This window comes from Pagrus pagrus (genome assembly GCF_965226575.1).
Source record: "Pagrus pagrus genome assembly, chromosome: 14".
NCBI classification, from domain to species: Eukaryota; Metazoa; Chordata; class Actinopteri; order Spariformes; family Sparidae; genus Pagrus; species Pagrus pagrus.
The window spans coordinates 16,274,485-16,291,976 of NC_140198.1; the positions used below are offsets into that span (position 1 = coordinate 16,274,485).

Genomic DNA, 17,492 nt, shown 5'->3' on the forward strand with positions numbered 1-17,492 from the left:
AGACATTTTCTGGTATCCCTATCAGGACAGAGAACTCCATAAAGAGCTGGACCTGTCTGCTCGTGAACGTGCAGAGAGCAGGATCCTCCTGTTTGCTTCCATGTCTGGCGATTACCGCGCCGCTCCAGACAGGAAGCTAGCTAAAACGGCACTTACAGCAGCTTTGACTCCAGTGGAAGATGCTCTATCCTTCAGCTATAAACACGAAACACATGAGCAGTTTTCAAATTCATATTTTATTGTTACATGTAAAGCACTTAAGAGTAGACAACAGACCAAATACAATTTAGCCCTTGTCATAGAGTATTGTGAAACTACCTGGAATGAAGTTACTGTTTATATTTGGTACTGTTGGATACAATAGAAAAAAGGGAAATTCTCAAACCGCGAGTACAAATCGTCTTTGAGACAAGAGGAAGGCACAGCAGAAGCCAGGAGAGTCCAGTCAGCCTGCTCTTCATTCAACGTAACAGACAAAAAAACCAAAACAAAAGCCCAATACAACAAAGACTAGACACCCCAGAACAGCATTTACCTCACGTAATAATCCCATGAGACAAACATATGACGAATACAAGAATACAGACAGCACATCAGGCTGGTCATTGCTATAGTCTGACCGTATGGCTTCTGTATACAGATATGTAGAAGTTTATGGTGCCAGTTATGAAGACATGCTCTAAGCGAGAGGGAATGTTTGGGTGTTTTTTCCGACACGTGCTCCACCTAAACATCCCGTCTCTTTTTTTCCTTTTTTTTTTTTTTTGCCTTGTCAAGCATTTATTCATAAGTATGGTATTCAGGAATGTTTGTTGCTTGGTCAAGGATATAATTTACTTATCAGTCTGAGTAAAAATATGTAAACAACCTTGCAGCTGGAAATATGCATACTCACTTTAGAAAAAAAAGAACAGCATTCTTATACATTTATCAAGACTTCTGCATGTTGAAAGTAACAAGTTGTGCTCTGTAACAAGAGACCCATCTCTTTAAAATTTTGTAGCAATGTGGATTTTCTTTAAATAAGTGGACTGCACATTATTCTTCAGTTAACACCTCAAATGAGGCAGGGATACGTACATGCCAAATTTCTGATTTTGACTTTATACCGTCATGATATCTTCATTCATAGAAAAGAAAAAAAAAAAACCTTCATTCCTTCAGTTGGGGGAGCTTTTTCAAAATGCTAGTGTCCCAATAAGTGCCAGTGTCTTAGTAGGCTTTCTTCATCCCCCGACCCATCAAGCAGGCGAAGACTGTCATCACCATTTTGGGCTTGACCTCCACGAGGTCTTCTGGGAGAGCATAGACACGGGCTCCAATCTTTCTCGCCATAGAGACGGCGTATCTGGGAAAGACGGAGAGGTTGACTCGTATAAAATTGTTGACATATGGTTAAGTCACTGCTGCTTCTTTTTCTTTTTGTCATAGAAAAATCTTACTTGGCATTTTCCAGCTTGTCGTCGTCAGAGAGGCTGCTGGTTTTTACCAGCTCGTAGTTGATGCTGCCGGGCTGGATGGCGTCTATCAGTTCCAAAACTGCCAGACTGCTGCTGATCTCCTTGTCCTGATCACCACATGAAACACAGATTCATGACTGATGGGAAAATGTATTGCCTTTTGGTTTGTATGACTGCATTAAACTGCCAGATTAACAGCAGCCTGGTACAGTGGATGTGTAAAAAAGACTTGGAAATAACCTCACATATTCGACTACATTATTACAAACCTTGAGACGCAGGCAAAAGTTCAGAAAAATTGTCAAAAAACAACCTTTGAGCGTAGATTATTTAATAACCAACCTTTCTTTAGGTTCCATAGTAACATATCTAAATGAGTGTACATACAGTTATTTACACAGAAATGTAAAAAATAACAAAAAGAAAACAAAAAAGAGGCTCGCTGACCTTAAAGCTTGAAATCTTGGATGATTTTCCAGCTTCTTTCAAAGTCTGGTTCACCCAATTTACAATGATGTCATCATTTGCTTTCTGGCCGTCGCCCAGGTCCTCCAGTACATTCAATGTATATCTGAAAGAGTGGACAAGCTGCAAGTTAATAATGAATAGAAACTGAGTGTAGTGATCACTACATTATTACATTAGAACTCAGTACTCATGGGTCGGATCACACCCATCTTTATACTCTGCCTTTATTTTAATCTAAACTAAACAGCCGCTTAGTTTAGTGACTGCATTTTACACAGTTGTGGTGCTACTGCTAACTAAATCTGTCCACAGACAGACCGACATATAACACTCACAAGGTAAAAACATTACCTGTTGGCGAGGGCAGGACTGTATGGTTGTGACATTATAACCTTAAGTAAGTCCTGAGGGCTTGTTTAAAAAGGCAGTTTCTGTGAGCCAGCTGTGAGCATTTGTCCGAGAATCTCACTTTTTACTGTTTCGCTGGGATTTTTTTAGTCACCCAAACCTTATTGCTTACAAAGCATATGAAGTATCGACAACTACTAAATCTGTCAACACACATCTTCTGTGACAGGAAGTCAACAGCGTTTATGGAACTGTGGTCTCAGTTTGGAGGAACACACACACATGAACAACACCACAGGCATGAAATAGAGGTTACCAACTACCAACTTGTAACCGTTTACAGTAAATATACACAATGAATCTGATAATGAAGACGATGGTGATTGCAGTGTTTCTAAATACCACACAGAGACAGACTGACTGAAAAACAACATGTTCTTCAGATGCAACTGATTCATTTAGCATCATGGTCACGTACCAAAATAACCTAAGCATTTTCATTTATTTTTTTCTCCTCAGAAACCCCAGTAATTCCCTGAAAGTAACCTACTAAGATGTCTCATGGCTCCAGAAAACACTTTTAAAAGCCCTCGTTTATAATTTTTTTTTAGTTCTTTATATATTTTGATGCATAGCCTTACTTGTTTACATTACTTTAAGTATTATACGACATGTTATAAAAGATGACAATGCCACCCAGATATAACAGAGAATCCAAGTGTGTAAAAGCACCACACAACCCAAAACTGTCCAGGCTTAACTTGCCAGGACATTATATTTTTTTTTCTTGTGGACCAAAACGGGATGCAGTTCTTACATTTCAGATATGTATTTTCTACTTTTCCGAATTTCTATGTTTCACCTTCTCATCAGCTGCCACACCAGTGCCAGAGTCAGGGTAGGGTTGCCATCGTTCAGGTCCTGCCCGCCGATGCCAACAAGGGAGAACTTTGCTTTACTTTTGCCCAGTTCCACGGCATGGTTACAGTTCTCCAACTGGGGGCACAAAATAAAACCGTTGCAAAAGGAGCCATAAAAGTTGTTTTTTTTGTTTTTTTAATCTAGCAACAATTGAAAACTAATCTGATTTACCTTTTTCATGTTGGTTCCCAGCTTGGGGTAAGGTGGTTTGTTGACCTTGTTCCAGTCAACAGGCACTTTAATTTTCTCATAGAGTTGAAGGATCACCATGGCATCCTGTAGGTCTCTGGAGAACAAGATTGTGTTTGATAGTCATTGAGTTTATTAGGATAAAAGAGAAGATCCCACCTGTTAGGAGAACTCTTCAGATGCCTGACCAACAGGAGTGAGATTAAGTGTGTTTTGTTTATGATACGCACCCATACAGATGATTGACATGTGGGTTCACTCCCAGAGAGTTCATCCAGTTTCGGAATGTCCTCTCTTCTCGTGTCTCACCTAGACAGCAAAGGATCATGGGATTTAGGTGGCTTTCAGGTGACCTAGCAGACTACTATACTGGAAATCTCAGTAATAGTCAATCGACTTCTAAACATGCAGCTTGTTTTTCTCATCGGAACTGAATAGAACTGGTTCATTTTTGATGTCACTGTTAACTATACAAGCAAAAACATCTGGTAACCATCACGGAAATACATGTTCTCAATGTATCCAGTAGGAGTTAGTAATGATTTGTTGTCACATTCTAATAAAACAATGTGTTTCTATGTTAAAATACCCTTAAGGCCAGTTAGTTAGCTAACAAAAACAGCTGTTTTTTCAGAACTGTTTCTTATCAGAGTTAAAGCCCTGAAAAAATACTTTATCAGTCAGCTTCTTACTAGTAACGATGGGATGAGCCACAAAACGAAGGAGTAGACAGTCAGATGACAGATTATCTGAGTTTTGACTGCTTAGCTCTTACTAAATAATTCCCATAGTTCTGAACTTTGACTTTGTTGCATATCTCGTCATGAATCTTTAAATTGTAGAGAAATGTGTAAGATTTGACCCTGAATTTTCAGGGATATTTAGACTAGCCCACCTTCCAGAAGTCCCCAGTCAATGTCTTCATTCTCAGGTTTGGTCAGCGCAGGATATTTGTTGAACATATTGGCCACGAAGGCGAGGTTGAGTTTGGGGTTTCCACTGACGACGTCAGCCGGGGTGACAAACTGTCGACAGCCGAGCCTGTCGGCCTGCTGCAGCATGGCTTCTGCCCTCTTCATGTCGTCTCCCTCCTGAACAAAACACGGATCATAGCCTCCTATCAGACACACTGTGCAGCTGTTACCATGTGGTGGAGACTCTCAACCGTGAGTGCTGACTGTCAGAGTACTTACCCCGAAGCCTTTCATGTCAATGTCTATGCGTGGCTGATCTTCCTCTGTGCCTTTTGGAGAGATTTGATTCAGGAGGTGGAAATAGGCCCTTGAGTCCTGGAAAATAATACAAACAAACAAGAACAATTAAAAGTCTATTAATGGACAAACAAGAAAATCAACAGTGGAACATAACTTTCATAAAGAGGCTGTTTACACCTGGCATTGACATGCGTCTCGAGTGGCCACATGTGATCAGAGCTCACTCCCCCACTTTAAATGCAAAAATAAACACGTATATTGCTCAGACAACCGGCGCACTGTTTTTACACAAAGAAAGAACTTCATGTATACCATTTGCAGAATTTATGGGAAATCCCAAATAAATAAGAATTTCTCATAGACAGCATTTCAAAGTTTATCAAGTTTCTTCTAACTCAAGAAATCCCGAAATTGTGTGATGTGATGCACATAATTTAACATTTGCTTACACACGTGATTACTGTTCACACGTTATCACTGTCATCCTTAAGGGACACAACCCATTCAACAGCATTTTCCGAGCAGTGTAGGCGGATATTTGAGTGAGTTTGTGCAATCACCTGGCACAGTATGCTGATAGATACCTGCGTTGGTGTATCTAGTGACTAGAGAAGTGCATGGGAATAAACAACTTAAAAAAGTGTTTTCCTACCCGCATCTAGTTTTTAATTACATAAACTGGATTCAGAGTTCGTCAGTAGGCCCACCTTGATGTCACTGCTGAAGTTGTTGATCTTCTGCCAACCAGCATTTTCCAGGTGAAAGTTTGCCCAGCGCAACAGCAGTTCTTCTGGAGACAGCTTCATCAGGTCCTCCAGGGTTTCCCCATCTCTCAGCAATGCTGCCAGTGCTGTCGAGGGGTGTTAATGATCAGTGAAGCTACTTAACAACAGACCAGGAAACCCTAGTGATAAAACACAGCTTGAAATTCATGTTATGTAATGGTCATTAACTATGCCTTGTACCTTCATTTCTGCTGAGCTCGATGTCAGCGAACAGACCGATCTTGATGATCTGCCACAGGAGGCCCAGCACCAGGTGAGGCTTTCCTTCTTTCAGGTCTGAAGCACCAATGTTCACCACGTGGCAGCCAATAGCAGAAGCGGAGTTCAGGGCCAGGTTCAAGTTTTCCTGTACAGTACAAAGCATCAGCTGTAAGAACATTTACATAAAGAGAAGAGAAATAGCATCCCTGATATTTGGTAAATTTAACTGACCTGTATTGTAAATGGTGTGAGCTTCTTCTTATTTATGGTCCTCTCATCGATCGTGTCTGGCACTGACAGGTTGATCATTTTGCTGTGCAAATGTAAAAAAAACAAACATCTTATGTGGTGTACACATCGTAAAAAACAACAGCAAGCCTAATATTCATTATTGGCAAAAGATTAATGTGAGTAAAGTGAATCCAGTTGGAGACCTTTGTTGTCACTGCACAAATCTATCTCTCCACTTTCTTTTTTTGTCTATACTGAATACAATCTAATAAAGGCAAAATTGCCAGATTTTGGCTCTTGGAGTTTGTTTAAACAGTCTGTCCAACCAAAAGATTGCTGGAAGCAAAGGATATTTTAACATGACTTTAAAAAAAGGGGAGAGGGAATAACGCGAGGACAAAGAACCCGGATGTAACAAACAGTAACATCGACCTAGAACAATGTGCAACCATTTCTTGTTTTTTCTTTTAGCTAAAATGTGATCACAGCATGAGGGGCGGGTATTTGACATTTATTTCAGAGGGGTTGCTGGGTGAAGGAGGGGGAAGCTGAGTTGCTGGCCTGAAGGAAAAACAGAAACTCTCACCAGAGGACTATACCATCACTGACAGACGAGAAGAGAGAGCCTGTGCTGTGATCCATGGGCAGGACATGTTGGCAGTCAGGGTCTCTTTCCAGAGCAGTGTTGATCCAGTTCACAAAAGCAAATCGCTCCTCCTCTGTAATGATGAGCATACACAGGCATCAGTTAAAGTTAAAACACAAACATTATAATGTGACAGAATGGCTCATAATGATGCATTTCAGTGGGTCACATTGTCCACTACGGGTTTCTTTAATGATAAATGGAGCATATGTAGCTGAAGCGCAGAGAGTCAACAGTTTATGACAAACATTAGCAGGGACTGGAGAGAGTAAGGAGACGTGTGTCTTACCAGAGAACGAGTGTTGTGTGCCTTCGCTCGACAGCTCGGACGTTCCTCCAATAGCGAGGATGCCTTCTTTTCTGTTGATAGCTTTGCGGAAAGTTTTTGCTACTTCACTGCCCCTCAGTTCCTGGAGGATCTAAAAAACAACACCAAAGAATACTGAGTTTAAAATCGCCACTGTGTTGCCGAAATCCAACAGTAACGTTCAAGGCTGAAATGTATTTATCTTTTGTGACATAGACATACATATGTGGCCACTTTATTAGGCACACCTGTCCAATCTAATGCAATTCCATACAACAGCTCTGCTATAAATTCCACCATTGTGAAGTTTAGTGTTCAGTTTTGTTTTTTTTAAACATATAATTATATGTTTATTACTAATGTCATGGTGTTGTAATAAACTACACCATATTGAAAGGTGTTTAAATTTTTCTGTCCTCCTTATTTGCATACATGAGGGGAGGAACTTTGAGTGTATGAATGCAGTCCAGCACAACATTACCATTAACTATGACCACAATGCTAGATCATAAAATTGAAATATTACCTTCATGACAGTGTCAACAAAAGCTGAACAATGTAGACATCATAAAAGTTTATGGCAGAAAAGTTCTATTAGGTTGCTTTAGAGGACTGTCCAAAAAAGTGCCCGATGAGTGTGTATAACTGCAATTATATAAAGAAACCACAACCAGATCAAACACGAATTTGTCATTTTTCTTCTTCTTCTTCTTTTTTTTTTTTTAAATTTCAGCTTAGTAAAAGAAAATGACTGATACTTAAAAGGACCTAACCCCAAAAATGAAAATTCAGTCATTATGTACCCGACCGCAGGTCAATGGAAAGGCAGGTTAAGTTTCATATTCCACAAAAAAATTTGTGGAGCTTCACAGCAAAACAGCAAAACAGCATTCTCCTCAGGAACAAAAGTAGATGAGAACTTGCTTTAAAGTATAAAAACAAACAAACAAACAAACAACTCATAATAAGGCTCCATATAGCTCTTCTGGCAATATCCAAATCTCATCCAAGATCCATTTGAAAAGATAAAAAGCGTTAGCTAGCAGCCGTCTGAAGAGGGTGCAAGAGCTTGACCGCCTGTCGAGGGTGTAAATAACGCCTTTTCAAATCAATTTGGGCTAACGGAGACATGAATTACACTGGACGAGATGTGGAGCCTTTTTATGTTTATATTAAAAAACAAATATCTTGCAACGCTGTTTTGCTGTGAAGTTACAGAAATGTTTTGTGGACTCTGAAACTTCACCCGACTTTCCATCAGCATGAGGGTTAACAAACAATGAATGAATTTTCCTTTTATTGTGAATATATCCAATCACATCCTTCCTCAATGGTGGAAAAAGTCTTTAGTTGCATGCATACATCTGTGCCAAAGCCTCAATCATCTTCTCTTCTTTTAATGTTATTTGACACAACAGTACTGTTTGAAAACATAAACCCCCCAGCTAAAGGGCTGACAAGATATGGGGAACATCTGGCTTAGTGGCTGAGTTTTTGATCAATGCAAATGTGCTGGAGAACATTATTTCAATACTAAAGGTGCAGGAAGACATCAAGTTGATGTTTTTAAAAAAGTAACTGATGTTATGTTGTGCATTTAGTTCACCGTAGTGATTTAAAGTGAGACTGTGCTTTCACTACACATCTAAGTATTACAGTGTTGAGTGCCAGTATGTCATTATGGTTATCAACAGTAACACTAAACCACCGGGGCTACAGCTGTTATCATCCTCCACACTAATACCACCCTCAGGCTTATCCACACATCCCCACATTAAATAATTATCTCCGAACATTAAATCAGGGACCATTGAGATCTGTGGTGCGGGTTCATGCTGTATGTATCTTATCAGTAACTCACAGCATGTGAGCGGCTTCACACAAAGCTGCTTTGACAATACGTATTCTACAGTAATATGTGCGATATTTCCTGAACCTGAAGTTATCAGTGCTTCATCAGTGACCTCAGCCCTACAGGCGTTCAGTGTGACCACAATGAGCTATTCAGCCTGGCACTGCGAGACTTGTTTAAAAAGCACAGCAAAACTGACCACAAACAATGTGAGAGTCACACGGTGCCGGCTTGCATTTTTTGACCACTCAAGGTAATAGAGGTAACCACAACAAGGCAATACTTTCTATTCTACTCAATTCTCCAAAGTTAGCAAAAAGCTGGGTTTTTTTTAGCTCAACACTCACATCTGTAGGTAATAAGAAGGATATTTACATTTACTCCACATTCGTTTAATCTGGGTTGTTATCATCCATTAGAACATATTTTGTTAAGGGGTGTTTTATCAAAGCACAGCAGCGGAGCAAACACCAAACTAATACAAAGCAACAATGCTGTTTAGCTTCTAACAGAGGAGGCTCAGATGTCCTCAACACATGAACAGAGCGTTATATCAGTCACATCTAATGGGTACCGTTAAATAAACATAAACAGCCATGCACCCAAAAAACTGACATTTGAACTATAATAGTAAAGACAAAACACTACAGTACACTAAAGACAAAGCTATAGTATATTTTTGTTCAACCCCTGCACTCCTGTACAAGAAGCTGCCGCTGTGAGTGACTATTCTCCCTAAACGACTGCTCCCTCATCACTGCCGAAACAAAATACTGGAACTCACACCACTTTGCTGACCTCACTTCCACATTCCTTGAGTATGTATGTGTGTGTGGTTCGTGGAGGCTTTTCAACTACTCTGTCGTGCATGTAGCTGCTCAAAGTTGCTTTGCATAGTGGCCCCATCCGGGAGGGCGAGGTGCTTTAAGGCAGTAGAGAAAACAAAGACCGACTCAGTAGTACGAAAGGTTCGGAGTCAAGCTGGTCTGAGCTCTGCTTAACGTACCATCAAAAACTCGTCAAAGCTGATGTTGTTGTCCTTGTTGCGATCTAGTTGTTGGATGATCTGTCGAACCTTGTATCCAGGTTGGGGATAGCCGGCGTCTTCAAGGAGCGTTTTTAATTCACAATCAGAGATATATCCATTGCTGTCTATATCTACAGAAACACAAAAAGAATCATTAGACACCAGGACATAATGATACAACTAGAGCTTATACTACTGTAACAGTTACAGTGATATTAAACAGAAAACATGCTTTCTAAACAAACTGTAACCAGCACATATTTTGCTAACATAATTATGTTTACAGGTCTTGGGGAGTACTACTACACATGTCAAAAAAGAAGTATAAAGCCTTTAGTGGCTCCAGATGAAGCTGCAGGTAATCTGATAAACTACCTCCAATGATGTCACTCAGTGGCTAAATTGCATTGTGGGTAATGTAGGTGCCAGGTTTTGAGGAAGAAAAAAAAGTTTGGCAGAGCAATGCTAGACCAGCGGACTGCTTTTCAAAACCTTGTACCTATATTACCCACAATGCAACTTAGTCACTGAGTGACATCAGACGAGGCAATTAATCAGATTACATGCAGCTTCCTCTGGAACCATGAAAAGGCTTTATACTAAATATACTTTATACCTTTAATAGCAGAGTGGCAATGATAAAATGGCTTTAACTCACCAATTCTCCCAAAGATCTCCCTCATCTCTTCCATCTCCTCTTTTGTTATCTTTCCAGACATTTTTCTGTGATTGACCTGACGTGGTCAGTCAGAAAAAGGTGAGACTGCGGAGAGGAAAATGACACATTAAAGGACTTTAGAGTAACAGAATATACATCCGCCTTCTATAAACCTCCTTTAAGCTGCTGAATCATATCCAGACTGCAGAAACCTTCTGCATCTTCAACCCTATCATGTCACTCCTTGCTGTTCTGCTTCTTAGATCACCAACCGGTCTCAACTCTTTTGCTTCCTTGCCAACGGAGAAGTGACCTTTCCCCCACGGCAGAACAAAACTCTTACAGTAGTACCTCATATACCAGGCTCCTCACTGAGCCCTGCTGATCCCCACCCCTGCTGATCATATCTACTGTTCTCTTTAGTTTCTGTCGTGAGCTCTTTTCCTTTTCTAAGCACGTCTCTCTCCCATAATCAAAGTAATTTCCTGTTAGTTCCATTGTATAGCAACAAGCCCATGTTGAAAAAAACTACCAGTGAAGCTGAGACTACTCCAGTCTAGGGCCACAACTAACTATAATTTTCATTATCAAAGAAAAGTAGCAAATCCGTACAATTAAGAAGCTGAAACCAACGAATGTTTGACAATTTTCCTTGGAAAAAAAACCAAACATGTATCGATTAACAAAGTAGATGCTAATCAATCAATCAAATCAATCATTGCAGCTCAACTCCAGTCTTTGGGGGATCTCATTTTATACAGCCCTTTCTGACAAATCTGCTTACAAGAGCAAGAGCATGTCCTAAAATTGAATCATTTTATTCTAGCATTTACGTTTCTTGCAAAACTTGCATGCAAACTTGAGTTAGCTGTTATAAAAAGTGATGGAGACTGCATCCAGTTTGATGTGACATCCTAATATCTGTAATATTTGTGAGCCTTCTGTAAGGGCTGCCTTTAATGCTGTTATATTTCAAAGTTTTAGCAGAGAAAAGTACCATCAACCAGCAGAGAAATCCATTTAAATGTGTAAGGACTAAACTCACAAAACAAGACTACAGCCAGTATGACTTTATTTTTCCGAGGTTATTTTGCTCAACAAAAAACACTGTGTTCGTAAACTCCTCCGAGGCAAAGCCACCATCTGAAAATCACTGAAAATAAGGAATTCCTCCGAGTGCCTCCTTCCCGTTCTGTAGTGGTGGAGGAATGCATGAGGCCTGGGCTTCGCTTACAGAGACACAGAGAGGTGAGCAGGGTGTAGTACCGCCTTGCTCTCCAAGGCTAAACCGGTATGGTGGCATTCCTCTCCAACGCAAGTGTTCAGAAAACAAAGATGAGGCTTATAATGGTTAAAAGAAAGATCATATATTTTTCCAGACAGAGAAGTGTTCCCGTTTCCTGATGTAGAGCACAGATTGTTGATTTTCACTGTGTATTAGTCAGAAATCCTGGGCAAGGCCATTTCTGGTTTCCACAGTACTGCACGTGTAAAACCTTATTAGGGGAACAGTTGACTGTTCACTTGGTCAAATGGACAATAATTTAAAAAGTACTTTATTCCTGAATTTTCTTTGAGCAGTTCAAACCATCCAGTCTTTCTGTGGTCCCAACAGCCTCACAGACACACATTCAGTCAGACAAACAATGAACAAAAGTCCAGTAACCGCACATCCTCTTTCATGAATGAAACTATTAATAGTGTTCATGAAAGATGATTCAACAGTAGCCATGTGGTCAATGAGATGTGACTCAGTTCCTGTAAAGCTGCTCTTACAAACAAAACAAGGTGATGAAATGATAACAGTTTGACCAACAAAATGAAAGATGATTTAGCTGTCAAATGAGTCGTTAAAGCTCAATACAGTAGAAAACTGTCTCTAGGGCAACAATAATATGGTTATATTTGTCACTTAAATCAGAACCAACACGCAGAGACGCTTTTAAATGCCACTTCATGAATCACGGAGAACAGGGTGTTTTTCTTCTACAAAGTAACACTAAATCAGGGAAAGCACAAACTCCTGACTTAACGATTAGGAAAAATGACGATGCCAGTGTTGCTATATTTAACTTCTCTCCAGAAGGATGTGAAATGTGGCTGCTGAAGTCAGCCCCGCTCCAATAAAGGCTGACAAACATTACGTCCTTTGCCAGCCCCGTCACACCCTCTCGACAGAGGGAGAGTGGAAACAGAAGAGGGGTTAAGTACATGGGCGAGGGCACAGATGGCAGTGGACAAATGTGAGACGTATCACTGGTGGTACAGAAGAATAGAGGGTTTGTGATCACCGTCACAAACCACGGCAATAAATCCTGTCTAACGCGAGAAAATGAGTTCGGAGTGTCAGGCTCCAAAGACAGTTGCTGTCTTTGACAGCTGGGCTGTGTGCGTCGAGTGAAGAGAAAATTCCTGCAGTCTTCAGCAAGCTGCTAAATGGAGCAGCTCATGTTTGACTAAAAGCACATCGATGCTTCTGATAGAGTTCAAGTGAAAGAGTTTTTATATCAGAATGACGCTGCCATACCTTTTAGGGATTGACGCCGGATATGTTTTTTTCCATGCTGATCCCAAAACCCAATGATGGAATGTAAAAAAGTGCATTTGTTCAAGTACTGTACTGAAATACTTACAATTTTACCTAGGGTTAAAAGGTACCTGTACTTCAATTTTCTGCTACTTTTTACTTCCACTCCACTACAGTCATTTAAGTTACTTTGCTTAACTTAACTTGTTAACTTATTCAGTAGGCAATTGACAATAATAAATAAAATTTGGCAATGAAACACTGAGTATTGATAATCAGCCAGGTTGATAATTGCTTGGGCCATAGTATAATTTGGTTACTTTAAAAAAACACTGCTGATACTGATTATTAGTAATCAAAGAGACCAGTGATATTTGGAACCAATACACATTTGCAGTCTAAATAAACAGTACAGTACAATTTACTCAAGTACTGTACTATAATTGTACTGTACAATTATGGAGGTACTTGTACTTTCCTTGAGTATTTCTATTTTCTGTTATTTCCACTCCACTACATTTTGAAGGCAAAGAATGCACTTTTAACTTTCTAAATTTATTTGATATCTTCTAGTTGCTAGCAGATTGATGGGCTATTCCTTGTGACAGTTGTAATTTTGCACTTTGGAGGGATTTAAAATGACCACCTACAAAACTCCACATGCACATGGGATGCAGTAATACAAAATAAAAACAACAAATGCAAGCCCTAAACACACGTCTGTGTGTTAAGTCATCCATGTCACATGATATCTAGCAGTAGCAAAAAAAAAAAAAGACCATCTAGACTTGCTTTGTAGTCTATGAGACATTATTTCACCACTGATTCAAGACATCCTCTCATTTCTCCTGCTCTTGTTTTACAACTAGATATCACCCACACACTAGCATTTCTTTCCTAGCACCAGCTTTAATTGTCGAACCAAAACAGCACATTGACGCTGTTTACAATCGCATTTGAAAGATCTTTGAGTCAATTTAAAACCGAGGGTTGTTCCCAGATGGCTGAGTTAAATGTGTAGAGCCGACACACCCCGTCCTGCCAGTGTTTCATCCACAAAGTTACATGGGAAATGTGAGGCACACAAATAGATTGGGCACCCTTCCCAAGTGTGGTTAAGTTCATAAGCACACACCCAACACAGTCTGCAGGAACACTGACATTTTTTACTCAGTCACAATCGGCTGCAGATGTGAGGCGAACTGACTCATGAACAGTCTGTAACACCAGCCCTTTATTTCCTCTTCATGCCGTGTGGATAAGATAAGCACGGCAACACTGACAGGTAAGGAGGAGGTGACGACAACAAACTCTATACGTGGAGTTTACACAACTCTGACATCATGTCCAGCTGCATGCATAATAGGCTGGGCTGGGTTTTGGGGTAAAACTCACAAAGCTTAGCGTATATGATGAATCATCCTGGAAATATTCAAATGAAATGTTCCCTTGAAATATCCTTAACTGTGTGCAGTTGATCTTTACAAGTTGCTTGGTCTAGTTTACAGCAAATCAAAGATTATAACTGTTTTAAAGGATGCAGTAGTTAAAAATTGGCTGTGCTAGCGAAGACGTTAACACAGGAATCTTTCCCAACCATCACTTAAGAATGTCATACGACAGGTTACTGAGGTGCTACAGGTAAGCAGCCCCACCTACAAGGGTTGGTCATTACTTGACTGAAAAGCATTAAAGTGCACATAATCAGATAATGTGAGGCACATTAACTGTGAAGCACCACCCTTTCCTCAAGCAAGCGTGACATACACATGACGTACTCCCTCTTTGCTCCAAGGCCATTTTGATGTACATGACCACTGACCTCCCAAACAAAGAACACAAAGGTGGGGAGTATTTCTTTGTGGGGGTTAATGAATCATTACACTATTATGTTTAAAGTAAAATGAAATAGGGCAGTCAGTGTAACCAACCATGCTTTCTGCTCAAACTCGAACCCTTTCAATTCAAAAAGTAACAAATCAGGGTGGTTGCCCTGGTGGAGAGAGCTTTCTAATTTAGCTTAAGAAACAGATACAGCTAACATACTCTTAAAATGTTGCCAAAGTATAAAGCTGAAGGGAACAATTCAAAGTAAAATCAAGTGAATCTGCAAAGTAACTTGATCACTTTCACTGCGATGGACGGCAAGTGAAGGAACCTGTTTGAAATCCTGACAATGCAGAAAGTGGGGCAACCTGTTCATTCAGCACAAAATATATGCACACTCCCTCCCTAACTCTGCTTGACTATCTGGTGTGTTCTTACAGAGACACCATCAGATATGTAATGTCTGTATTTAAAACACCTACAGTAGGTGCTCTCACATGGTTCAGCAGCATGTACAAGGGAAACGAGCATTTTACTTAAGCTGTTGTGAAGCATAGTTATCATACCACACATGCAAGTTCATGGGCAATTGGACCAAACCAATCAGGTTAATGACAGGCACAGTTGGAATGAATTACAGCTCTTTCCTATCCCATAAAGGAAGTGCAAACAGCACTTTATCCACTGCCGACCCGTTGAACAATCCTTCTGTATTCTGTCTTCTGAGCCCTGGTGTCAGTAATGGATTTAATACTATTGTCTTTGACAATTTAACATCTTTGCCCAAACACCTCTATCAAGAAATACTGAACAATGTCGAGAATCAACAGCAGTGATGACAGGAGTAGGAACACTGTATTCACAACATGCCTCTTGTTCCAAGTCATAATATTTCTCAAGGTTCACATGCGGGTCTCTCTGATACTATCAGACTGACTTGCTTTTCAAGGCTGCCTTATTCACAATTGGGATCCCAGATGTACATGTACTGCAGCCCCAGATGGCTCAACAGGAAAAATCTGGAAAATCACTCAGAGCAATAAAAAACAAGTTTACATAGACCACTGTTTTACATGAGCTCAAAACACTGAGTAACTAACCTGGATGCATCATCACCCACCTTTCACTGTGTACTGTGACACCCACTTACATAAAGACCATATGAGAAAAATGTTTTTTCTTCTTTTTTTTGGTGGACCACTTACACCAACTCGTGTACAAATATCTCATATCATGTCAAAGAAATGTGGCACAGAGAGGGAGGAGGTAGATCTATTTAACAGAAAGTATAATATTTATTACAATTGTGCTGGCATCCCATACACAGTCCACTTTATCTATCCTTGTAAAGCCTGGTTGTGTGCGTGTGTCTGTGTATGAGTCATTTAAGTGCCTGTACCGGGATGATATTAAAAAGTAGTGCAGGCTCCACCAATGCAGCTTCCCAACGGCGGTGCACCGAGGGAGCTAACCTGGCTGCGCCTCTCGCATTTGTCATATTCACAAATATGAAATGATGGAAAAACACGGACCTTGTTAGATAATAATAAAAAAGTTATTGAAATTATCACATACGAGGAGTTATAAGTTTTCCACTAGTAGTCACTTCTACTAAAAGTTACCTCGTCACAAATTAAAGCAGTCAGAGACTACTAGTTATTTCTCGGACGCCGAAGGGATGAATAGGCTACAGTGAAGGTGTAGCTAAAGCTAGCCGGCTAACGACAGACATGCAAGTTTTATGGGCAGGAAACTATCCCTGTTTACTCTTGCAAAAAACCACCCCTCTGAGCGGAGGATAGCGGCTCTCACGGAGAGTAAAAGATTGGGACAAGGGTGTTGTTTTAGCAGAAACGCTACTAAGACACACTCTAGCTGTAAGCAGTTGTTGGTGTAGAAGTTGCCAGGAAAATGGTACTCACTGTCGTTGCGCCTGAAATTCCAGACAGCGTCCAGTCCGCAGCCGTCCTGCCTCCTCCACGTACAGACAAAAGTAGACGGCAGTTGGAATGTTGGCCACGCCCTGTCGGTGACGTCACCGCCAGACGTTGAGATCCGGTCTGTGGAGGATCGTCTGAGCTTGAAAAATCATTAAAAATACAGAAAAGGGATTCATGTAGCCTATCTATTCCCCTTTCTCCCATCTAACATGTACAAACACCTCATGTTCTGTGTTTGTGTTATGGAAAAAATGATCGCTGTGTTTATATGTATGTGAAGCCCGACTTTCTGCGACTCTAAATAAAGAACATTAAAAATATAATCTATATACAGTATAAGTGACAGAAATAAGTAAAAACTAATACTGTGATGGGAAAAATAAAGAGCTAGAAGTAAAGAAGAATGAAAATGTGAATAGAAGCCATACAGAGGCAGTTAACCTTTACATTTACAGCAAAGTCTCAACTAAACTGACATTAGTCAGTAAAGAATAGTATATGCAAGAGTCTTAAGGAATATAGATGTAGTATATATGAGGTGGCACGTCTCTTCCTTCAGTTTGAAATTAATTTTATTACTATCTAATGAACATTTGATGTTTTCATCCATCAACTTATGTTGGCTATTAAGGATAACTCTCTGTATTAATCACTTGAAAGTAATCAAGGCACCTCCAGTTTTAAATGATGAACTCTATGATGCTAGATAGTCATCTAGATTGCAGTCAGAATATGAACATTTGAAATCAATTTACAGTCAAAATTAGTAGGGCAGTGGCTCGAGGATAGTGTGCTCATAAATTATTAATATCCAGTGTAATATACAGGTGGGGTCAAGTGAAAGATATATAATGTATGCTGTCAGCAAGGTCCACAAGAATAGCTGAGGTG

The 17,492-nt window shown here is 40.1% G+C and overlaps 1 protein-coding gene across 1 annotated transcript; it reads right to left on the reverse strand.

Annotated features, from left to right (window-relative positions):
- Nucleotides 1-217: 217 nt before the first annotated feature.
- Nucleotides 218-16,689, reverse strand: LOC311269375 (plastin-3-like). The gene is made up of 16 exons (XM_084373494.1): nt 16,584-16,689; nt 10,308-10,412; nt 9,629-9,780; nt 6,753-6,882; nt 6,404-6,536; nt 5,818-5,899; nt 5,566-5,731; nt 5,308-5,450; nt 4,580-4,675; nt 4,282-4,477; nt 3,617-3,695; nt 3,369-3,483; nt 3,139-3,272; nt 1,908-2,031; nt 1,443-1,567; nt 218-1,348 (listed from the first exon to the last, which is right to left on the reverse strand). The coding sequence occupies exons 2-16, from the start codon at nt 10,366-10,368 to the stop codon at nt 1,213-1,215; spliced, it is 1,872 nt and encodes a 623-aa protein (XP_084229620.1). The 5' UTR covers nt 10,369-10,412; nt 16,584-16,689; the 3' UTR covers nt 218-1,212.
- Nucleotides 16,690-17,492: the final 803 nt, after the last annotated feature.